The sequence below is a fragment of the Agelaius tricolor genome, unplaced genomic scaffold (assembly GCF_023055355.1).
Source record: "Agelaius tricolor isolate 1412-34295 unplaced genomic scaffold, bAgeTri1.0.p SCAF_1, whole genome shotgun sequence".
In the NCBI taxonomy this organism is placed as follows: Eukaryota; Metazoa; Chordata; class Aves; order Passeriformes; family Icteridae; genus Agelaius; species Agelaius tricolor.
Window position 1 is genome coordinate 60524622 of NW_027269261.1, and position 25194 is coordinate 60549815.

The 25194-nt window shown below is 36.7% G+C and overlaps 1 protein-coding gene across 2 annotated transcripts in view; it reads left to right on the forward strand.

Moving 5' to 3' along the window:
* Positions 1-482: 482 nt before the first annotated feature.
* MED23 (mediator complex subunit 23) overlaps positions 483-25194 on the forward strand; it is a 37954-nt gene continuing 13242 nt past the window's right edge. Inside the window, exons 1-18 of one of the 2 annotated variants that reach the window (XM_071436536.1) lie at positions 483-647; positions 3303-3334; positions 3439-3526; positions 4316-4440; positions 4581-4692; positions 5478-5576; positions 6216-6317; positions 7270-7339; positions 8946-9058; positions 10225-10320; positions 10858-10875; positions 17325-17525; positions 18895-19038; positions 20385-20530; positions 21104-21349; positions 21529-21671; positions 22203-22377; positions 24115-24278. In XM_071436536.1, the coding sequence (XP_071292637.1) occupies positions 588-647; positions 3303-3334; positions 3439-3526; positions 4316-4440; positions 4581-4692; positions 5478-5576; positions 6216-6317; positions 7270-7339; positions 8946-9058; positions 10225-10320; positions 10858-10875; positions 17325-17525; positions 18895-19038; positions 20385-20530; positions 21104-21349; positions 21529-21671; positions 22203-22377; positions 24115-24278 (2134 nt within the window). In that variant the 5' untranslated portion in view covers positions 483-587. The remainder of the gene's footprint in view (positions 648-3302; positions 3335-3438; positions 3527-4315; positions 4441-4580; positions 4693-5477; positions 5577-6215; positions 6318-7269; positions 7340-8945; positions 9059-10224; positions 10321-10857; positions 10876-17324; positions 17526-18894; positions 19039-20384; positions 20531-21103; positions 21350-21528; positions 21672-22202; positions 22378-24114; positions 24279-25194) is intronic. The other variant, XM_071436547.1, reaches the window with a different exon arrangement.

Sequence of the window (25194 nt, forward strand, 5' to 3'; positions counted from 1 at the left end):
ACACAACACATGTAATATTCATTTTAATATTTGCGAAAAGCCAATCATAAAATACGCATTTTTCACAATCCACTGTGATTCCTTCCAACCCGACCCATTCTGCAGTCTGTGATTCTGTATTCCTGGATATATTTAGATAAACGCATTTTCAGATTGTTCTGTGACTTACTACAGGAATTAATAACTCCACACTAATTACACCAAACTGGGGGCAACTAGAAATAGGGAGAGTGGTGGCTGGAGATTAGCCCTGCAGAGAGGGATCTCATCATAACCTAAGGGGTCCTTGCCGGAAGAACCAGAACCAGCATTTCGCTAAAATATTCTAAGAAAAGATTATTCAAAAACCAAAGAAGCCTAGGCGAATATTTTTGTAAAAAGAAAAACAAAACGAAGCGACTCCCAGATTTTAAGACGCTATTATCTTCCCCCCGCGGCGGGCGGCGCCGCCCGGAACGGCCGGGCCGAGCAGCCGCTTCCCGGGGAGCGGGATCCGGCGCGGAGCTTCCGGCGGGGCGGGAGGAGGAGGAGGCGTGGGCGCCGCCGCCTGCGCCTGACAAAGGGCCCGGCGGGGCCCGGCCGGCCCTATGGCGATCCCCATGGTGCCCATGGAGACGCAGCTGCAAAGCATCTTCGAGGAGGTGGTGGTGAGTCCGTCCCCGGAGCGCCGCCGCTGCCGGAGCCGCGCCCGGGTCCCTGCGGCCCGCCGTGCTCGCTCGGGGGTGGGGCCGTCCTGACGGAGATGAAAAGCAGGTGGGAGAGGTGCTTTTGGTTTTCGTGGCGATGGAGCCCCGCCGCCGTTCCCGGCCGTGTTTGGCGCTGTTCCCGGCGGCGGGGCAGCCGGGAAGGAACAGGGCTGCCGTCTGCCCCCGCTGGGCTTCATAGGAAAGCTGGGACAGAGTAGGACTGGGCGTGAAACAGTTTGCTTGGCCAATACCGAATTACAGAGCGCTGAGTTTGCTGTAAAATAAGCAGTTTAAGGAGTTTTGAAGGAGACTAGAAGAAGATGGATGTCCCAAGCAGGCGAGCCAGCATAATGGCATGATCAGATTGTGGGACTACGCAGGCACGATGCTGCCTGCAAAACGAAGTACAGTTAGCCCAAAGGCCTCCTCCATTTTCCCTACGACATTCCGTCCAACACTTTACCCAGCTTTGCTGCCTATCCATGGATGCATTCAAGGCCCTAGAACTGCTCACACTACTCAAGGTGTGGCTGTACCAAAGCTGAGTGCAGCAGGATAATCACCTCTTTTGTCTGAATGGTTGAACACAGGGTTTGGTGCATCCCAGGATGGGGTTTGCCCTCCTGGCTGCCCAGGCTCTCCCTGCTGGCTCACACTGAGCTGCTGCTGACCAGCACTCCCAGATCCATTTCTGCAGGGCTGGTCTGCAGCCACTCCTCTCCCAGCTTACGCTCGTGCCCAGCATTACTCTGTAACAGGTACAGAATCTGGCATTTGCTAAATTTCCTGCCACTGACTGCTCAGTGCTCCAGTCTATCCACATCCTTTTGCAAGGCCTCTCATCCTTCAAGAGAGTCAACAGCATCTGTCAGTTTAGTAACATCAGGAGATTTGCTAATGGTGCATTCACCCCCTGCAGCATTATATAAATACGTTGAACTCTAGAACTGAGCCCAGAGGAACACCACTGGTGACCCATCACCAGCCAGATGCAGCCCCACTGACTGCACCCTCCAGCCATTTCTTCACCCAGCACACTTATGTGAACCTGCTTATCCCACAGTTCAACAGCTTGTCCAGAAGGATGCTGTGAGGGGTAGTATTAAAAGCATTATCCAGAAAAAGTACTTCCACTGCCTTCTCTTTGTCCTCTCTAGGTGGGTGACCTTATGATAGGAAGATATTAAAATTAGTTAAACAGGACTTTCCCTTTGTGAAGCCAAGTCAGTGGGTTATTAATCACACTTGTGTGGAGCACAAATGAATGAGCTTCTTGATAAATATGAGACATTCATAGTTGAAAACACTGGGCTGACAGGAGCTGATCCTGAATGGGAGCCTGACTGACATTTCAGACAAAAAATAAGCTGATTGAAATGTCTGAAGTGGAAAGAATCCGTAGGTCTCAGAGCAATTGAAAATTATTTCCATGTGATGAATTTCAACCTTTCTGTTTTAAGTTGGCATTATAAAATGCATGATGTACTTTTCTTTGTGTGGTGTTTAGTTGCTTGTAGCATATTAATTGTCTACACATGACTGATTTCTCATTTTGGCATTGCCATTCAGATTATTTTCGCATTTTTAACATTGTCATTTGCCTGTGTTGTCACACTACCTGTTTTTATGCACTGTTATTTGCCTAAAATTCATAAGGAACATCAACAAAATAGCTCCTGAGAAAATTGCTCTGTATTTTTGGAGCCATAACTGATAAAATAGCAACTTACTGCTTTCCCTGCTGCTGGTATGGACTTGGTGGACAGCAACAAACCTTACCTTGCTTTCTGTGCAGATCAGATGAGTGTCAGATTCTGCTTTGCTTCTTGAGTAGCAGTGACAGACAGTTCTGAGCCAAATGATGAAAAAGGAACAACAACAAGTTGATTTTGTTACATGCTTTTATGTCTGTAACATGACAATGAAAATGCATAATGGTCAGTGATAGATCACACCTGAGTATAATATGAAATTCTTACAAAAGGTAGGAAAGGCTTTAGGATAATATTTTCCAGAACCTATTTGCTGAAGTTTTAGAATAATGATGTAGAAGCCTTTGAGCAAAATGAAGTTGAAAAAGGTGGGGGGAGGGGATAAAGCAAGGTCTTACAGGAGATAAATTGAATATTCATGTTTAGTTTTTTACCTAGTACAAGACCATTTCATTATTCAATAAAATTTAAAAAGCAGTAGATCTAAATTTGGATGAGAAAGTAATTGTATTTAGTTGATTTGTGTAACTGAACATAAGAGGGGTAAAAACTTAATGGAATTCAAAAATACTAATTTTTCAAATGCTGAGAAGAGAGCTGTAATAATACAATTGAACAAGTGAGAAATGAAGTAATCTCTAGGTGTTTAGAAGATTAAAAAAAAAAGGCAAAAAAAAAACCCAAAACAAAGAAACAAAGCCTTAATCTGGATCCACAACTTTTATATATCTGTGTGAAAACAAAGCAATCTCATCTTTGGAGTAGTGTGATTTAGCAAAGGCACCTCTTGTTCTCTGGTACAGTCCCATAACAATGTGAATTTGTCTTTTGTGCATCATCCTGGGGCCATGATAGTCATAGAAAACCTTCTAACAGTAGCTCACTTGGGGTTTTTCTCTTACAGAAAACAGAAGTAATTGAAGAAGCTTTTCCTGGGTAAGTGTAATACTGCTTTATTTGTAGAAGGTTTTATGTGTAAATGTATTTTTCTACTTGTTTCACTGGGTACTGCTAATAACTAATGTTCTTGTTTGCATTAGGATGTTTATGGACACTCCTGAAGATGAGAGAACCAAACTGATCAGCTGCCTGGGAGCTTTTAGACAGTTTTGGAGCAGTCTTTCCCAGGTTAACATTTGATTTGTTGCTTATGTCTTTGTACTTTATGTACTTTTTTAATATAAGGATACCTTTTCTAGTAGACAAACACTTAAGCTGTAAGGTCTATGTCCAGTCATTCAGAATCTGGTTTCAGACATGGCATAGTAAAGAATATAGGAAGACTTTGCATGAAAAGAAAGGTAATTTTGATATATGTAAGGTTAAATAGTTGTTCGATAGAGGTTGGTGTGCAGTGCAAATAAAAATAACAAATAGAAGTGTAACAGTAAAGAAATAAACAATAAAAGGTAATTTGTTACAGAATTTTTGATAGAAGTGAATAAGTAGGTAAAAGAGAAAAAAATAAAATATGATGGTTGAGAAGCTAAAAAAATCACCTTTCAAAAGCTAGATACCTTCAGACACTGCTCCATAATTGGAGGCCTATTCATCTTTATTTTCACTGAATTTGATTATAACTGTGAAAGGGAAAAATAATGTAGAACAGTTTTATTTTACTTTAGTCTGTGCCAACTTGTGAAAACAAAAGTTGACTATAGAAATCAGTGGTTAAGCTAGGAAATATTTCCTCTACTGGACAACTGAACTCAACTTCTGCTGGACAAGTGACGTTCATCAAAATAAGATCAAAATACCTGTAGGAAAAACTATAGGTTGGGCAACTGGATCACCTCTACTGATTTATAGTCCTGTTCTTGTGTTAGTTTCATTTTTTCATGGGAGGATACTGTATGAATTTTATAGTTTGTTTCACTACCTGTAAATACATTCTTTCTCCCCCTGTTGTTTTTTCAGGAGTCCCATGAACAGTGTGTTCAGTGGATTGTAAGATTCATACATAGCCAACATAGTCCTAAAAGAATTTCTTTTCTTTATGACTGCCTAGCCATGGCAGTAGAAACTGGACTTTTGCCACCCAGGTGAGCCATGTTGGAGTAATTTATTAGCTATATGGAAGATGTTATATTGGAGGTATTTTTGCAATGGCATTGTACTGTTACTGCTGGAAAACATGTGCTTATTATCTGCCATTCATTCTTGCATTGTCTTCTTCTGCTAGGATGGTGTGTGAATCTCTGATAAACTCCGATACACTCGAGTGGGAAAGGACTCAGCTGTGGGCATTAACATTCAAATTGGTTCGGAAGATTATTGGAGGTGTAGACTACAAGGTCTCTTCCACTCATTCCTTTCTCTTTGCAAACACATGTTATTTGCTACCTTTGTTTTTATGATTTTATCTAAGAGACATCCAATTTTCTTGAAGACTTCTTTTCTTACAAAAGAAAATTCAGTGAGCACTTTTAATGCTTTTTGAACTTTAACCTAAGAGATAATTTTGTGTTTACAGTGTAACTCTTCAGACACTTTTCTGTTACAGTCCCTTTCCTCCATTTTCAGTTACAAGCTAAATAACCCTAATGCAGTTGCAGAAGTGGTAAACCCTGGAAAATAAAAACTATCAAGCATTAAGGCTGGAATGCTGTCATCTGCTTTACCTCTGTTGCTACACAGCAGAAAATCTCCTGAAAGCTGAGTCCTTGGCATGGTACAGCTCCAACAGAAGGAGTAGGAGACCATGCGTGTCTTGCAGAGAATCACCTCACTGCATTGTTGATGATGTTAGAGCAGAAAACACAAAATACAACATTGTGCTCTGGTCAGGCTCAAAAAGGCTTTGTAGGTTGGATGTCTCTGGATGCACATCAAATTACCAACAGTTACTTTCTCTTCTGGAGCATATTAAGACTGAGACATTCCATAAGGAATTTAATGTAATTAGTGTTAAATTTTAATTTATTCAGTATTAATAGTCTCAGTAGCAGTTTGTCATTTGACACTTAGCAGCAAGAACTAATTTTTCTGTCAAAATATTGTCTGAGCATATTGATTGTGTAATCTTCCTCCCAGAAATAAAGAATATCTAGCAACATTAATTTCATGTGCTTTCTTTCAGGGTGTGCGTGATCTGCTGAAAGTGATCCTAGAGAAAATCCTAACAATTCCAAACACTGTGAGCTCAGCTGTTGTACAGCAGCTTTTAGCAGCAAGAGAGGTAACTATATGGATTTTATACTGCTATAGAGGAAGATAGGCCTCATTCTCTTGTTACAAGTGAGTTTCTGATGGTTGGGATAGCTCTGGTTGTTGGTATAGTTCAACAGGAAAGTCTTACACTTTGTGTTCAAATTCTTTACTGCAATTGCAGTTTATGCAGTAAACAAAGTGCTTTTGTGGGATATTGTAAGTAAGTGATAAAATCCCTAATAAGAGAGTCAGGCCCAATATTTATATATTATATAAATATTTTATATATTATAATAAATATAAATTATATATTACAATAAATATATTATAATAAATTATAATATAATATATCCTGTACATCCTAAGGTAAGATGTATAGGATATAATAACAATTAATAGTTTTTCCTTAGTGAATAAAAATAGTAATTTTTTTCTGTACTTCATGGGCAGACATAGAGGTGTGTTCTTAAGACTCAAACAGTCTAACTTATGCTTGTACAATTAAAAACAGGTTTGAGAATTATTGAAGTATTTTTATCAGAATACAACTTAAGAAAAAGTATTTTCTTGTATCTGTTTTAGTGGGCTGTCTCAGACTATTAGACAGATTACACATTCATTTACCCTATCCAGGGTCTTTTACACTGATGTATTTTTTTATTTATAGGTAGTAGCCTACATCTTGGAAAGAAATGCTTGTTTGCTGCCTGCCTACTTTGCAGTCACAGAAATCAGAAAACTATATCCTGAAGGAAAACTTCCCCACTGGGTAATGATATGATATACAATAATGTACCCTGAATTTTGTTGCACACAGCACCTATATTTTAAAACAAAGTTCATGTGAAAATTTAAAATCTGCGGATTTTCTTCAAAAGCTTTGTGTTTAGTCACATAAATGAAGATACAGGTTTGATGTGATTGCAGCAGCAGCTCCCTGTGTTCTTGCATAAAACTTACGACATAATTTTGACCTATGGTCTGATGTTCAAAACTTTTGAAGCACTGAATTGTTGTTGAATACGTTTGCAAATGCAGGTCGTGCATACCTACCACTGTGTGCTTTCTCTATAGCTTCAGGATAAGAAAAATCACTTTAAATAACTGACTAGGGTTTTCTCTGTTTAAACTCAGTTATGCAGAGATATTTGGGGCTCTGGTGGAATGAAAATTGTCATTGTTTCCAAAAAATAACCTAATATTGATCCAGTTTTTAATTTTGCGTTCTGTTAAAATATCTACGTGTTTGGAAAAGGGTAAAATCCCAACTCCCCTGTATTACTGGGAAAATTGTTACTGTCTTTTGAGAGAAGATTTAAAGTAGATTGTATTAATTTGGGTCATTTTTCTATGTGGAATTGTTATTCAGCGGCAGAGATTTGTTATGAACAGAAATTATAGTTCATTTTAAATAATCTGTTTCTAAGTGTTGTGCATTCAAATAACATAGTTTGCATAGGAGACACTTCTTATATAAACTCCTGCTTGAGTGCAAATGGGGAAGAGTTCTTCCTGCGCCTCCTTTCTAATGCCACAGTTTTCATTTTGTAGTTTTATGTTCCAGATGATTTTTCCAACTGTTTGAAATAGGAAGCTAGTTATTTTAGTCAATTTCTGCATATTTTATTAAAGTCCATACATGTATATATTTTTAAGTCTTAAATATTCCTTATTAATGTCTGGAACTTAAACCTTAATTTTTTTCTCCTCTTCTCACCCAGTTACTAGGTAATTTAGTATCAGATTTTGTGGATACCTTCAGACCTACAGCAAGAATAAATTCTATTTGTGGTAAGACAATGACTTAATGAATGACTTTAAAATGAATTAATTTATTTTGAACTGTTTTTTTCTTAGAACCTCTTGGGACCTATATCAACTAAGCAAAATAATTCAGATCTTATGTTTCATATAGTAGCTTTGCCCTTGTTAGTTTGTTCTCAGACTTGGTTCCTTTCAGTTTTTGTTTTGATGGGGAAAATTCACGGATGAGATCAAAATAATTCTTTCTACCTGCTGGTAGGAAGTGTGCTAGTTGTTACATGATCAAATGTTTTGTAACTATGGGTCACTAGTAGAGAAAGGAAATTGTAGGTTTTCTGTGCCCAAGTTAATACATATCCACTGGGATGTTAGTATTGAAATGTTTTGACTTCAGTTTCCATTGAAGCTTTTGTAGCTGCTCACCCTCTTCTCTGTTGTTGCTGGCTTCTGGGTGAACATTTCCTAGTTCAGATGGGTACTCGTTCTACTTTTCTGTGAAAGAAATGCTCATCTTCATTTATTGTTAGAAATCTGGTGATCAAAATTTGGCTTTGTTTTAATATGATTCCTGCTACATTTTTCTTCAAAAGATAAAAATGTCTTTTGTTTGCTTTGAGTAGTTTAATAAGAGCTGCATTAGTTGCATTAGTTCTGAGCAAGGTTTATTGTGATGGAGCTCTTTTAGTGCAGAGATTAAAAATGTAAATTCATCTGTAATGCTCCCAAAGCATTTTGTTTCAGAAGCATCAGAAGTATTGAAAGTGTGGCATAGCTTTTATTTATATGGCTGACAGGGATCACATTTTATTTTTCCAAGTGTTGTATGTGTAGATTACTTGTATAGACAAAGTTGAAGGGAAGAAATAAATATTTATTTACTTCTTGTTTTATCTGATAAAAATATGGCCAGTTTGGATAATAGAAGTCATGGAACTTCAGCTGGAGAGAGGTCAAAATTGAGGCACCTACATTTAGATGCTGACATACAGGTTTGCCTGGGGCTCAGTTCAGATGCTTATGTTTAAGCAACTAAACTAAAGGCTAGTTGTCTAATTTACACTGACTAACAAGTGTAAATTTAGCATACCAAGCACACTTCATGTGTTCTGGTCTCACTGGGCTATGCTGACTGAATTGACTGGATCTTCATTGACTTTAATTGGAATCCACACACTTGTGTTTGACTGCTTTACTAAATGCAATCTTGCCCACAGGGTCAATGAAGGGAAATTGAAAGACTAGATTGTGCTTAGGTTTATAAGGCTATTTTCTTTGTGTAAAGGGTCAGTCTGCCAAAATCAAATCCCTAGGTCAAGCAATGGCAGGGGAACAATATTCTGGTAATATCTAAGATATTAGATATTACTTATAGATTGATATTTGCAAAAACTTTTATTTTGGAGGTACCCGATGTGAATAAATGGGGACTTTACTGCATAGATATTTTATTAGCTGAAAGTTGGTTAGAAAAATAAAATCAATTTGAAGCAATCCTTGTGGTAAAACCTTTAAACAGTGGAAATTAAAAGAGAGCATAAAAGTGGCCGAGGCCAGTTTTTGCATCAAAATGATTAGGGAGTGGGCCAGTTTCACTAAATTCTCCAGTTGAGAATTTATGTTTCATTGCATATAGGTCGCTGCAGTCTCCTTCCTGTGGTAAATAACTCTGGTGCCATGTGTAACTCATGGAAGCTGGATCCTACAACCCTCCGTTTTCCTTTGAAAGGTCTCTTACCATATGATAAGGTACACCTTATTAAACTTCTTAAACCTGTTATATTCAGTAAAACAAAATTTCTGTGTCATTAAAGTGGGGAAAATTTTCAACTGTGAATATCTGTTCCAATTAGGCTAACTTTGAAGGTGTAGATGTTTAATATTTCAGTGATTTCAAGCTATATACAGAGGACTTGGATAGTAGTGTTTGGTATAACTGCTGTCCAGGTTATTGAAGAACTTGAGACATAATTTAATGTTCTTTGTGGGTGTGTGCATGTGAGAGAGCAAGTGAGAGCAGAGAATTGATTGGAAAATTGGCTAGATGGAAGAGAATGGGAAAGTAATTTCTTCTTTTCTGTGCTCTTCATTATTCCACAGGAAAGATAATTTACAATTCAAACTTAAAGTTTGCATATTTAAACTTTAAACTCTGAATGTGAAGTAGTGGTGTATTGAAAGAATTTAAAGGATCAGGACAAAAATCCATGTTGTCCTGCATCCCATTCCCCATACCCTAGATGTCTAAGAAAGGAAATCCAGTATGTCTAGTGCCATGTATAGTGCTTGCAATCTACAGCCATTATAATTTTGCGTGTTTCCTGACACAGATGTGGTTTCTCTGTGTTTAGTAAACCTTCATCTCCCAAATACTTGTTCAGACTCTTCTTGAGCCCCTGTAAGCTTTTAGTATTCTCAACATTCCTTTGACAAGTAATGTCACATTTCAGCTTCATGTTGCATGAGGAATCAGCTCCTTCTGTTTGTTTTGAACCCAACTCCAGCTAACATTTTTATTTAAAATGATTCAGGTTGTGGGAAGATGCAATGAGCAGTTGTTTCATATCTGATTTCTTCACATCAGTCCTGATTTTTATGCATTTTGGTGCATTTCCTCAGTTGTCTTACCTTGTTTCCTTTGAGTTCAAAGCTGTTCCAAGAAGTGTACTGTCCTTCTCTTGGATGAAGAATGTTCTTCTACTTGGACTTCATAAAATCTGCCACTTCTTAAGAACTATGATTATCTCCTCATTTCTTTTAGTTACCAGAGAGGAAGACAATTTCCCAGATGATACATACCTGCATAAATTAAATATTCATTCTTACATTGTTTATTCAGTTAAATGTAAGCTCAGTATTAAACATAACCTTGAGGCAATATATGTTTGTATGTGATTCCTTGTTTCTTTTTCAAGGATCTGTTTGAGCCACAGACTGCTTTGTTGAGATATGTGCTGGAGCAACCGTATTCAAGGGATATGGTCTGCAATATGCTAGGTCTGAATAAGCAGGTACTGTACTGTGCTGTAACATGTGATTTAATTCTGCATAGAATCTGCACTATTCTTTTTCTCTTTTCTTTGCTATAGCTAACTAAGCAAAACAGTTTAGGTACAAAGAGTGATTATTTTTTTATGAGATCATATTAGGTTAATTGGACACTGTTATTCCTATCATTTGTATATTGCTTTACGAATGTTAAATTGAAAAGTAGAGATTTAAAATATGATTTTTTTTTGCATTGCTTTTTTTTCCTATAAGGCCAGCCTCAAGTACACCTTTGACAGACAGTAGGAGACTGGTTGTTGTTCGTTGGTTTTTAAAGCATTGTTGTACTCTGTTGTATTGGAATGTTATAGTACTAGAATAGTTGGAAGCTGGGGTTTGTTTTGTTACTTTTTTTTTTTTTGAAACTTTAGAATGGGGGGGCTTAGTCTGACTTGGGGATCCTTGAGGCTGGCCTCATAGTCACTGTTTTGTCTTTTCTTTTTTTCTTCCTTTATTTTTGTTCTGTCCTGTCTTGTCCTGCCCATCCTCCAATGCTCTAGACCTTGAACATTGCTCAGGTATGTTCACAACCTTACTGTTGTATTGTGACTAACGATACGCTGGCCGCTTTGTAGCCACTGATTCCAGGTAGAGAATACATGTACAGTCAGGGCTTGAAATTGGCAGGACCATTAGTCAAGGGCAAATTTTCACTACAATTCTTTAGAGATACAAGGGATATAGCATAAAGCTGACAGTCAGTGGTCCTTTGATACTAACATTTTTTCTTGGAATGGACTGCTACCACTTCCCTTACCAGTCATAACTTCAACTTTGCTGGAATTTTCAGATGAGGAGAGATTTTTAGTTCAAAATTTCTTTCCTTAATCTGGTGGAAAAAAACATCCACTGGACTTAATTTTAAAAATATAAGGCTAAATACATAATTTAAAAAAAGAAAGGTTTACTAGTGGAATTTTCTTATCATTAGGAAGCTTCTGTAAAGAACTTCCCAACAGGCAATTATAATATTCTCCAATCTAGGTGAAAGAAGAGTAGTGCAGAATACTGCACAAAAAGTAGTTCCTTAAAATTTTGACTACTTGTTTAAATGAATAAACACCTGAGCAAGTCAACCAAGTGGACTTCTGCTTGAAATTTTAAATTATGGGTGTTATAGTTTATCCCTCATTACACTAATAATTGCCACACCTACTTTAAAAAAGCAGTGTTTTAAGATTTATAAAATAGCGTTGCTGTTTGCAATACTATAGTGAAGGTTGTGTCAGTGTTTCCATTTAAGAAACTTTTTTCAGGTTTGTAACTTGACTATAAAATTTACATGATCCTGAAACCTTGTGTACATTTCCCAATGTAATGGAATACACCAGTGCATTTTCTGAACTGGGACAATGTTTTTGAATGCACAGATTCCTACATCTTGGCTAACAGTACTCTGTGTTGTATATAACGATCTTTTGTACCTGAGACTTAAAGCAGCTGAAATGTTAAACCTTGGAATTGAGCTGCTAGGTTTACTGTTTAAATGAGTAGTATTTGTTTGTCTTTCTGTGTCTGCATTGAGTTGATAAACGAAATTATTCTTCTATCCATCTTGTAGCTGGTAAAAAATACAAGATACAGACAAAAATTATGTTGAACCCATTTTATTCTCCTAACTATGGATGGTATGTTCTATCATGTAAAAAAATATCATGTTAAAAATGCTGGGTTTTAACTCCTACTTCACCGTCCTCTAAAAGTAATTGAAGAAATGAAATGTATTAAATTATACTTTTAAAATTTGTTTGCTAGTATAGGAATTCCTACACAAAGTTTCATCCTGGCGTGAACTTTTATGGCCAAGCAACAAACGTGAAGAATGTAGCTTATAAAGGAAATGCTGACAGAACATGAACTATAGCTGTGCTACTACAGTTACACCAGCATAAAGATGTTGAAAATTTGTGAGTTGAAAATATGTGAGTTGAAAATACAGATATAGAGGTGGGTGGTACAGTGGTATAAAACAGGAAATATGTTCCATTTAAACATTATTATACTTTGCATAAAACTGTGGAAAACATTGAAATTTTACTTGTTTTTAGGTACAAATTACCTTTGTGTTACATTTCAATTTGTTAATGTAGCCACCTGACAAAAATAGTAGCATGCTTTTCAGAAATTGTATAACTATATCAATGCTTTCAGTAAAATGGCTGATATTGTTGTATTTTATTATTAGAGAAATTACTTGCAGAAATTGAACTGTCACTATAATAGAAGACACTTAGAAATGCAAATAGTGCCAAGTTTGTTTCAGATTAAGTACAGAAAAACACCTCAACGCAATGATCATTATTTATTTATGATCATTAATTATTTATGTGGAGTTGCTTGTATGCCCTGTCAACTATTTACACAGATCCAGTTGCAGGATTGGAGCCTTCATTTGAATCTTTTGGCATCACAATCTAGGTATGGTTCAGCCAGATTTGTCCTAGTTCTTGAAGATGAGCAACGAAATTTTGTGGTTCAGTCTTAACTAAGCAGATCTGTGTTAGAAAACCATTCACTCAAGCCATCTCTGAGTTGTGTAAAAAATACACAAATCCAGCTCTCCTGTTAACCTTGCAGGGAGAAAAATGAAGGTAAAATATTGTATGTTTAAAGATTCACGCGTTCCTTTCAGGATTCTAAGTTTTCTTGTGGGATGAGGTTTTCCAATAACCTTATCAAGTATATGGTTTTAAGTCCAAATGTAATAATATAGACTTCAAAATGTTTCTTTTGTTGGTGTCTGGGGACTCTGAGCTTTTGCTACTGTGTACTTCTGTGTGGACAGTACATACTCTCGTATATCTGTTTGAATTGGTCTATAGGAAGTAGAGATTTAAATTGTATTTTATCCTGTATATTATTATCATGGTTAGCAGTTGAAATCTTATCTTAAGAGTCTTTTTGCAACCTAAATGACTCAACAATTCTATGTCAATTTATATTCTCCTGCTAGCTGAGGTGTCAATTTCAATTCTTAGTTATTTTTTTAAATAATTTTTTGAACCATGTAACAATTTTGTTTTTTTGGAAAATGATTAACAGTTCAGAGTGTCATAGTGCACTGATACAACATTAAGATTTGGTTTAGGGATCTTATGGTTGTTTCTTAAAACAGGACTAAAGTAATGTCTTAAGAACATGAACTCTCTTTGGAGGTTTTGATTTATATCTTTACCTTCTCTGTATATGCAGTCTTGTGTGAAGAATATAGCATCTTGTTGCAGTCCTCTAATCAATCAAAAACTATTATTTTGGGGAATATTTGAGAGAGGAGGTCATTTTTGGATGTCATGTTTCTGTAATGTAAAAATGTTTAATTAGCAGCTATTGAATTAATGATTTGCTCTTTAAATAGTGTATTTGGCTGGTCACCTTTTAAACCAGCAGTGGTGATCTGCAGCTTATCTGTGCCTTACTCTGTGCAAGTGAATGTGTAGTTGTGTTCTCTGTTAGCTACAAACCAGGATAATTAGCATGGGGAAGCTCTTGTAAGCAGAGCTGTTAAGTGAAAGGAATTATATAATGCAATATTTAAAAATTGACTTTCACTTTTATTTTTAAAATTCTGGTTGATGCTGGGATCTTACTATCCAATTTAACTGGTGATAATGTGGCAAAGTATTTAGTTTAAGGGGGGGTGATTATTTTCTATAGGTTTCTGATTGTAAGGGTGTGCGTTGAGAACACTCCAGTATATGTTCCTTGTATAAATATAAAACTCCTTTTTTTAATGAGGGAAACTTGGGAATGGCTGCCAAACTTGGGAGAGATGATAGAATCAGGTATAATATAAACAATAAGCTTTAAGGTTTTGTGTCCTCATAGCACACAGTTTTTGAAAATGGAAGTGTGGGAGTAGTTCTGTCATGTTTTAACTACTTTAGGCATTTTGAATTGGACTTTTGGAGACACCATTTACTTTTGTAGGGATCTTGGCCTCTGTGATTTGGTCTTCTGAGTCCATTTCTAAAGTGTAGATATCTACTAAATGTTGTTTGTTTAAAATACTGAAAAGCTATCATAGCCATCAGCCAGCCTTACTAACTCCTTAAAATATTTTTCTTTATGGAAATACTTTTAATGCTAGCCATCCCCCTGCCCCACTCTCTGATACCCACCCTGTCTCGACATCCCAAAACAGGAAGGAATTAAAAATTCAAACCCAAATTAGAACAACAAGCCACCATCCAACTGAAGCTCTGATCCACTTAAAGAAATACCACGAGTCCATTAGAGGGCTGGCCTCAAGAAATTGTAGTGTCAAGTTGTCATGGAAGCACATTTTCTCCCTCCTATTTCTTCATGGTTTAATAATGTTTTCAATAAAATTATGTATTTTCAGATCTTTAAATGTTATTCTCATAACAAAATGGAGAATGTGTTTGTACAACCAAATTGTGAAAATTAGAGTCATATTTACTTAAGGAGAAAAAGTACAGTGATCTTGAATGCTACATTTTTTCATATGTAATCCAGAACAGCATTTGGAGGTTCTTTGTTGTTTGTTTTTGTTTTACTTAAACTGTGCCAAAACATGAATTCCTACTTATTTATGAGGGTAATCAGCTCTCACCTATAATTTTATTCATCTCGGTTTATACTGAGCTTTTCTTTCACTTAGGAGCAATTAATAAAACAAGGGCCCAATTCTGCAAATTCCTGTGCAGCACAGTATTTTATTTTCAAGAGTTCCGAAACTACAGACATAAAACCTTTGCAGAAATGTATATTCACTGAAAATGCAGAAAAGAAAAATTGCCAGAAAATTAAATTAATGAGGATAGAATGTGATGTACTGCTATTTTTCTGATTGAAGATAGTTTTTAACACAATGAAAGTGTGGTTTTCAGAATTAAAGCTTGAATTCATTTTTTTAATTTCCTGGCTCTTAAACTTTTCCCAGTCTTAGAATTATTTGGAATAGCAAAAATTCCTACTGGAAATTCTGGCTCTCTTTTTAACAGTAATATTTTTCCTGTTGTATTCTTTGAATAACTTTATTCCAAATTAATATAGCCTAACATGGTTAGGTTTTTAGACATTAACCCAGTGCTTAGCAAACTCTTAAATTTCAAGCCCTGTACATAGTAGTTTTGCATGCTGGATTATCAACTAGTCTGTAGTGTTGTCTGTTGCACCCTGCTCTGCTTCATAATTAGTTGCTTTGGGAGGGGGCAAAAAAGGAGCCACAAAAGCCCCAAGGTGTTCTGAAGGGATGGTGCCAATACTGCTCTCTGTAACCTGTACTGTGGTTGGTCTGTGATAATGACATTGCTGACTGGGAGAAAAGGTATCATCGGTGCTTTCTGTCTTAGCTAGAGGTTTGTGTTAAGCATGCTTCAAGAAAGCACAGCTGGGATTGTAGCTTTCTGCAGTTTTGAGCTGGCAAAGAGCATGCAACAGGGGATGCTGTTCACTGTATTTTGTCAACTTTTCCAATTCTTGCATTCTATTTTTAATCAAAAAGAATCTCTTTTTTTTCATAGCTAAAGAGTACCATCAATGAAGGTAGAACAAGCATCTCCTTTCAGCATCTCTCTTTACTTTTATTATATCTTTATATTAGCCTTCTGTTAGGCTGCCTGGCTAGTAAGTCTAAGAATTCATCTAAGGCATCCCTGAAATGTTTTATGAGTATTGGGGTGATCTTTTAAAACTTTTTTACATACACCTTTTTGCCTCTAGAAAGGGATGGTGCATTTTCATGATTAGTGTTTCAGCAGCTCAGTTCCTTTTGTTTTGTATCATAAAGTAATATTTTTTTCTTTAAGGCTGCATTATGTTACAGGCATCAGGCCAAATCAAAAAATGAATAAATGTGACCATTCCTGAGTACAGATTGCATTGAAACAAACAGGTTAGATTATTTCCAAGGTGCTAATACATTCTGAGATAAGTTAAATTCTCCATGGGATTTTTTCCTTAGTTATAGTACGTTAAATGAGTGTAACAATACAGATGCAGGATAATAGCAAGAAGTTGTTGCACTGAAGATCTTGTAACATGTGACATTATACTTGGTAGTGTTGAACTGCAGATTTATAATCTGAGTTCCAAATTACTGCTAGTGGACCTACTTTATATACATCTGTACTAACAGTATATATCTGAATATATAATGCATTCCTTATTTGATCATTATTAAAAATCATCAGAGATGGTGTGTATTTAAAATTATTTCTGGGTTTGCATAGCTCAGTGTGAAAACTGTGGCATTCTAACATCCAACGGGCTCCTCCCTCTGATGTGTAATTTTGTTCTATTTACAGTATGTAGAACACAGCAGTGATTAATTCTCCAGCTTTTTTGATGTTGTAACCTTTGGTGCTATGTCAATAGGACACCATCTAGTTATAGGGGTATTAACCAGATGTTAATTCTGCTGCTAGTTGCAGGCAGTAGGTGAACCCAATATGAGAGTGAAAAAGAGAATAGTCATCAAATACCTTCATCATGTATTGGGATGCTTGTCTGAATTTGATGGTATAATTGGTACATTTTCTTCATGGTGATCCCTACTTTTGAAATGGACTTAATGGAGAAAAGAAGGAATGAAAAAAAAAAAAACAACAAACCAGCAGAAAACCTCAAACCAAATGAAAGAACCCCTACATGTATGTTTAAAGAATGGACTTTGTTTTCTGTGAGTGTGCAATCAGAGAAATAATTTGGCCTGAATATTCTATGAAACAGCAAAAAAAAAAAATCCAGATGTTATCTGTGTGTTAATGATCTGTGTTTTGGAACTGAGTAGGGGAATTATGGAATATATGATAAAATGTAAAAAATCATTGTGACCTGTAACATAGTGCAGCTTTAATATACTGGCTTATCCTTAACTTAAGTTCAGACTTCATCTCATGCTTCCCAGCCTTCTGTCAAAATACTGTACTGTAACTGCAACTCTGCAAGTTCTAGAGTTAATGGCAAGGCTTTTGGAATACTGTATCTGATCTCTGCCTTACAGCACAAGCAACGTTGCCCTGTGCTGGAGGACCAGCTGGTGGATCTTGTGGTGTATGCCATGGAACGGTCTGAAACTGAAGAGAAGTTTGATGATGGTGGAACCAGTCAGCTTCTGTGGCAGCATCTCTCCAGCCAGCTCATTTTCTTTGTGCTCTTTCAGTTTGCAAGTTTTCCTCATATGGTCCTGTCACTCCATCAAAAGGTAAATTGTTTGTATCGCACCCACATGGTAAGAGGGATTAAAAAGCAAAACCAGTATTTTTGTTAAAAGTGTCACTCATCCCTGCAAGAAGTACTTTATGTGTAAGAATTAGTTAAGTTTTTAATCACTATTCTCTCTAGAAGTCAAATTCTCAAGTTATGGTTCTGTGAGCTAGGTGTGTTTTTAGTGTATTCAGTTACAGGATGTTGCATTTTATTTGGATTCAAAGTGTGCTAATAACTAGAATAAAGAGATAAGCTGGCATAATTCAGAAGATCTAAGTATACTGTGCTGTTGCATGCATCCAGTTTACAAACAAATTTTGAACAGAGTGAATGCCCTGTTCTGTTTGTGGACTAAAAAACTTGCTGTGTAGGAGCTCACTGTTTGTCTAATCAATCTACTCAAGCAATCAAAGGTAATTCGTCCAATTATGGTGATACTGGCAATCACAGTCCCAAGTTATTATTACTTCCTAGTAATAATTCTATTTGAACTGATATGAGTATTTGCCCTTTTCTCTGGTGCTCAGGGTTATGGTTCTAAGGGTGGTGATGCCAGTCCTCCAGAGCTCTTTGCTGAGAGAGCTGTATGCTGTTGATGGTAGGGTGAGGATGTTTTCTCCTTGCTGTAGGATCAGCTTGTGGCTATTTAGATGCAGTTTCCAACATGCACAACACATTGCTCCATCTACATTTGTCTACAGTTCCGTGTTGTGTTCCACTTCTGATGGATTGTAGTTCTCTGCTGTCTTTGTTTTCCCTGAAATTAATTTTACCAGGGCTGTATTCCTGTAATTACTGTTAATAAAACATTGCAACAACAGGCATTATACAACACAATTGTACAAATCTATATAAAACTACAGCAAGTAAGATAAGAGTAGCATATTAGTTATTAGAGAGTTTCTGTTACAGATAAAGAAGTTAATTAACAAAAACCAAAAAACAGGTGAGTCCGGATGAAGCAAACCAAAGTTGTTCTGGCTCAGGGACTTCCTTTGTAGGAGTTTATAAAACCTGTGGCCTGATGCTAGCAATGGCAATACTGTACTTCACTACAGGGCTACAAGGTGACAATTTAAGACCAATATTTAAATGTTGCTAGTTTTTCAAAGCAGTGATCCTCAGGAGTTAAATGCATTTTAAGTCTTACCGTTAATTGTTGTGGTCCTCACATAGTCCGTTCATGTATTACAATTAATGTACCTATTTCTCTTCTACCTGAAAATGATGTATATTTCTGCCTAAGTTTGGCTATAAAATTCTTTGCTGAAACTGTTTTAGTCTGCACTTCTAGTTTCATGAGAATCTTTTTAGTGAATTTCTTCTGCATGCAGTATTTGTCTGTTACTGAGTGTTCTTGACAGTTGGCAGGCCGTGGTCTCATTAAGGGGAGAGACCACCTCATGTGGGTGCTACTCCAGTTCATCTCTGGCAGCATCCAGAAGAATGCACTGGCTGACTTCCTCCCAGTTATGAAGCTGTTTGACCTCCTGTATCCTGAGAAAGAAGTAAGTCTCTGATATTAAAAGTTTTTTTTTTTTAAATTCAACTTGGGACCTTCATATGTCAATACTACTATCCTTCTTGAGTCACTGTTAGAACAGCGTGCTACATAGCTGGGAGGAGATGTTTCATACATTTTTTGGAGGATCCATGTAACCACATTTGTTTTTAGGGGCAAGAAAGACTTGTGTTAACTCCTCTCTTCCTTGGCTTTGGTTTGACTAAGGTTTTGAGCTTATTAAAGCACTGAGGAGACTGTAAAGGAATAATATGTAATTCTATTGTTACATCTGGGCTGAAACAGAATAGTACTTTAAATTCCTTTTGCAGGAGCAAATCGAATCATATCCATGCTTTGTACGTTCCTCTAGAATTAAAGTTCTTGAGGAAGGGGCACTTAGACAAAGTTCTTAAACTTTAATTCCAGCAGCATTGTCAGTGTTAAGTCCTGATTGCTTACTCTAATCATAGTGCTTTTTACTTTGGGTGAATGGATAGAAAACTACAGGTGTGTGATGTATCAAACTCATATGTAACAACTTTTCCCCCTGCTACATTAGTTTTGACCACAGAAATTCTTCAGTACAATTTGTGTCAGAAGATTTCAATTGCTTTTCTCAGCATCAGATATGGAAAGAGGAATAGGATTGCTTACTTCAGCTGTAGTGATGGCTCTAAGTTACACTTATTCAAAGTCTTTGTTTGACTAGTGATTTTTAAGCACTTGTGAAACAGAATCCTAGGAAGCATTTTTTAAGATTCAGTTTCACAAGCACTTAAAATGTTATCTCTGGATGTTGCTCTTAAAAGAATCTGCCTTGCAATCCTGTTGATGATGTATTGGTGCTGTCTCACTTGCACTGTCACTGGTCTTTGTGCAGCAGTAACTGTATCAAAAAGAAAGAAATGTGGATGTTGGCAAAAGGTGAGACCTGGAGTTCCTTTTCCAATGGCAGTACTGTAGCTAAATCTGGATACAAAACTTTTTAATTTTGGGTTGTATCTGTACCCTTTCATGAGAAGTGTATTAATGTTTCAGGTTTAGCTGTGTTGCTGAACAATTCAGATTTTTCAGGAAATATTGTTGAACCACTGAATACCTACTATGGAAGCAGATACAATAACTGGTTTCTGAATAATGTGTAAGTGTGAGGCTGAGAGAAAAAGCATATGCTTTGTAACTATGTATGTCTGGAAACTGTATACTCTTAAGCATGAATTTCCTTTTGCCAGGGTCTTAGACAATTTCTTAAAATTACTGAAAACCCGATCTTGTGAATACCGGCTATCTAAATTGGTTTTCTGCACATTAGTCCATGTGGTATGTCACATTGATGTGTTCTTTCTTTAGTATATTCCTGTACCTGACATTAACAAACCCCAGTCAACTCATGCTTTTGCAATGACCTGCATTTGGATTCATCTGAACCGGAAGGCCCATAGTGACAACTCCAAGTTGCAGATTCCCATTCCTCATTCTCTTAAGCTTCACCATGAGTGAGTGTGGGGGTTTTGTTATGTTTTGATTTATATTTAGGCATAATGAAATTGGCAGTTCCAAGCCTGTATTCAGAATGTATTGTGTGATGGGATGCTGTATAGAGGTTATCAGTAGAGTGACTTCAAAGTCATTCAGAAAGACAGAGCTCAAACTCAAAATATTTCATAAAAAGTGAAATGTTGTTATCCAGCTAGCAGAAATTATATATTTTATCTCAGAATAATCAGTCTTTATTACTGATAGAGAATCTGAAAGTAAATTGACAATTTTGTTTTGTTACACTGTGGTTTGGAAAATGTGAATAAGCAGTACGTTGGGTTAAGTTTATGTCTGGAAAGGTGATTTTTTAACTGTATTTTTTCCTGAGTTGTTTCTCCAATGTAGAAAAATTGTAACACAGTGAAAGTGTGGCATAAGAAGCAGTTATTTTGATGTAGTGCAATTAATAACTATTTTGATTTTTTCTACTATTTTATAATGGGTTTTATAACTGAGATTGGTGTAGTTGTATTCCTGGAATGCATGTGTACTCTTCTTTCTGCTTAATGTTTAATCTTTATGGCACACAGGTTTTTGCAACAGAGCTTAAGGAATAAAAGCTTACAGATGAATGACTACAAAATTGCCTTGTTGTGCAATGCTTACTCAACCAATTCAGAGTGTTTCACTTTGCCAATGGGTGTGCTAGTAGAGACTATTTATGGAAATGGCAACATGAGGACACCTCTTCCAGGGACTAATTGCATGGCATCAGGGTCTATCACCCCATTGCCAATGAACCTCTTGGACTCACTCACAGTTCATGCCAAAATGAGGTACAGTATATGCAGCTAGCTTTTCCTTTTTAACTCATAAATCTGTATGTAGCTAATTATCATCAGAAAGGCTTCCTGTGGCTGGACATGTCATATATAGATCTATTAATTTACTTTAAAAATGTGTTAAATTTCAAGTCCCTGTTTTTGATTCTGAAACACTTTCTATCTTTCCTCAGTCTGATTCACAGCATAGCTACAAGGGTAATTAAGCTGGCTCATGCAAAATCTAGTGTGGCCTTGGCTCCTGCTCTTGTGGAAACCTACAGTCGCCTGTTGGTTTATATGGAAATAGAATCCTTGGGCATCAAAGGCTTTATCAGTAAGAAAGAAAACCTTTTTCCCCCCTTTCTTTCTGTTAAGTAGTATTTGTTTAATGGAAACTGGAGGCTGTAGTAGAACTGAAAATATAATGATGCGGCATGTATAAATTAGTTTAATATAAAAAAACCTGAAAGTTGTCCTAGTACTGCAGTAAATTCCAGACTAGTTGTGCTGCTGTTCCTTTATGCCATCACTTGTATTGCTGGGACCTTTCCAGTTGTGCTGTGTTGTGTAAAAAAGTTCTTAATGGAAAAGCGTGAGCCAAGTTACTTTGAGACACACAGGATACATAATTGCTCTTGTTAAAATAATTGGCATGTCTGCTGTATGTGTATATTCAAAAGATTGTTAAGCTGTATACATTTACAGCATCTTCAGACAGCACTTGCACGTATGCTCTTTGGAGGTAATACAATTTTCAAAACAAATGTCTGTGACTTATAGCCTAATAAAACCAGTGTACTCTGTAGTTATATTTCAAGGTGTGGTTCAGTTGTAAAACTTACCTTTCAAACTTCTTTTCCATAAGGTCAGCTCCTGCCAACAGTGTTCAAATCTCACGCGTGGGGAATTTTGCATACTCTGCTGGAAATGTTTAGCTATCGGATGCATCACATCCAGCCTCATTACAGAGTCCAGCTCCTCAGCCATCTTCATTCCTTGGCTGCTGTGCCACAAACTAATCAGAACCAGCTCCATCTCTGGTGAGTGATGTTTGCCATATTTGTCCATAAACTCAGATTCCTTCTTCTTCTTCTTGTAGAAAGCTTCATGAGAGCTGTTTAAATGGCACTTCCCAGTCTTACTTCTGTGACTGACTTGTTCTGGGGTGTCTCAGCAGGGCGTGTTTCAGCAGTACAGTTGGATGTTAGTAGTAGTGCTCTGCAGAGATGCATGAGGTAGTGTCTTGCACACATGTGGCAGCAGTGTCATGAGTCAGCACACAGGACAGTTCTTGGACAGAACTGTCATATCCAAGAAGTGCTTCTTGCATGGTAGATAAAGGGCAATGCCTGCTACTTGTAATCAGTGCTTGGCTTGTCTGCCAGTGAGACTGTGCTTACTTCCTTCTGTAGAGGAAGATTAATTCCATTACAAGAGTTAAGTTGGTTTCACTTAATTTTTATGTAAGTTTGATTTTCAGTCAGGTCAGAGGGTTAATCTGGTTCACTCTGCATCTGAAAAAGAGTTTCTGCAAAGCAATGGTGACTGTATGTGAACCTGATTGGAGTCCCTCTGATGGTGTGTGTCATGATAGCCTAAAACAGTGGCTAATTTGAATACAAGAAAGGTGGCAAAGCTGGTTAGAGAAGGTCTAGAGAGGTTATGCAGGTAATTCCAGGCAAAAGCTTTGAGTTTACGTTACTGTTAACAAAGTTGAAGAGCATGAGATTCAGTTTCTATGTAGAATCTGGGGCTTGTTGTCAAAAAGTTGGGGGAAATAGTGTGCATTGACTCTTAGAGTACAATAAATCTTGTGGGAGTATGTGAGACAGAGTAACTTCATTATTACCAGTTCATATAGACAAAATCTAATTATGCAGTAAATTCATAGATTCATAGAATGGTTTGGGTTGGAAGGGACCTTAAAGTTCATCTAGTTCCAACTCTTTTGTTGTGGGCAGGGACAACTTCCACTGGATCAGGCTTCTCAATTTCATAGTCCAAATTGAAATTGCCTAGTTGCTTATCCTTTACCAAGCATAAAGAAAACATTAACACAAGTTTCTCCTTAAATTCAAGGCCTTGACATCTTTATTGACCTCAATCTTGTTTTGTCACTTTGTCTGTAAAATACAGATGTTCGTCAATTTTATTGAGCACTGCATTGCAACTAGAATAAACTAAACTATGGCTTTGGCATTTCAAAGACAATGTTATAAAAATCCTTCCAATGACTTCAAACTACCTGATGTGAAAAGTGCTTCCAACTAAAGCAGTGGAAATTAAAGTGCTTTTAATCAAAAGTTATACTTCCTCAGCTTCCTAATTTCTTTAATAAGGACAATTTAGTGCTGTCTACTTGAAGATGGTAGTTAGCTTTGAAGCTTCCTATGTATTATTCATGCCGTTTTATTTTGGTTTTGCATATATTTATTTATATTATCTTCTTTAGATGAAGATGAAGAATGAAAAAATAATAAGGGGACACTAAATTGGAGATACTTGAGGCTCTTTATCAGGGTCTCTGCACTTGGAATTTTTGCTAAATCTACTTTTGAGTGCTTTATTTGAAAATAAGATGCTGACATAGTTGATGTATTAAACAGTAGAAAAAGTGAACTTTTCAAAGGTTAAGAACATAATTTTTAAAACAAAATGTTTCTGTATTATTTGTAATACAGAAATGGAGTAAATGGAGGGAAAAAGTAGGTATTTTTGGAATCCTGGAAGCATCAGCATAAGTATTACTTGCTAACTGGACTGTTTCCTTCTTTCAGTGTTGAGAGTACTGCTCTAAGGCTAATCACAGCTTTGGGCAGCTCAGAAGTCCAACCGCAGTTCACACGCTTCCTCAATGATCCCAAAACAGTTCTTTCAGCAGAATCAGAAGAACTCAACAGGGCTTTGATCTTAACTCTGGCAAGGGCAACACATGTGACAGGTAATAGCAGTACATCCCAGTAAAAGCTGTAGTCAAACCATTTCTCTAAAGTACTGTTCAAAAGAGTGTCATGGTAATGACCTAGTCATAAAACATATCCCATGCACTTCTGGTTTTGAAGAAAAAGTGTAATTTTAATTTCTAACTATTTGTTCTTAGGCAAAAAGCTATTACTGAAGAGACAATGAGATATTCTTAACGTTTATTCAGAGGTACACTGTGACACTAGGGTCTAGAGGTTTTTTAGTGTCTTATTTTGAGTTTCATTATTTTAAATCTAAATGCTTGGAATGATACATGCTATTTAAATAGCATGAAATGCAGCAACGGTGCTGATCATGCAGGAGCCACCCCCTCTATAGCTTGCATTTAAGAAAAAGTAGTCTGAATGTTGAGTTTCTTTTTTGGGGAAGAGAAAAAAGGAAGCTTTCATTGTGTCTTTTGAAGTTTTAACAGTGTGCAGTGACATGGATCAGGTTTTTGTTAGATTTGAAGGAGATGTTTTCTACTTTTTTATGGTTCTAGTCTGCAGACACACTGGAGAGTTAGAGCAACTGAGTCACAAAGACTGGAGGTGGAGGTGATTTGAAAGGGAAAGAACTTCTATGTGTTGATTTCTTTTTTATTTTTTTAACCATTTCCCAACCTTTGATGACATCAGCCCAAGGTCTGGGGGAATGAGGCTTTCATTTCTACAGCTGAATTGGGGCAGGTACTTCTGAGCAGCCTTTTTGAAGCAGTATAAAATGGCATCTGGCAATTTCACCATCATTATCTTCCTCAGAATTTTTTTCTAAAAGTCTAATCAGTTAATCAGCAGAAGCTTGTTTTAGTGACATTACAGGAAATTAAATACAAAATATTAAAATCATGATTGCTTTATTTCTAGCTCAAACCTTATAAATAATTTTCTTAT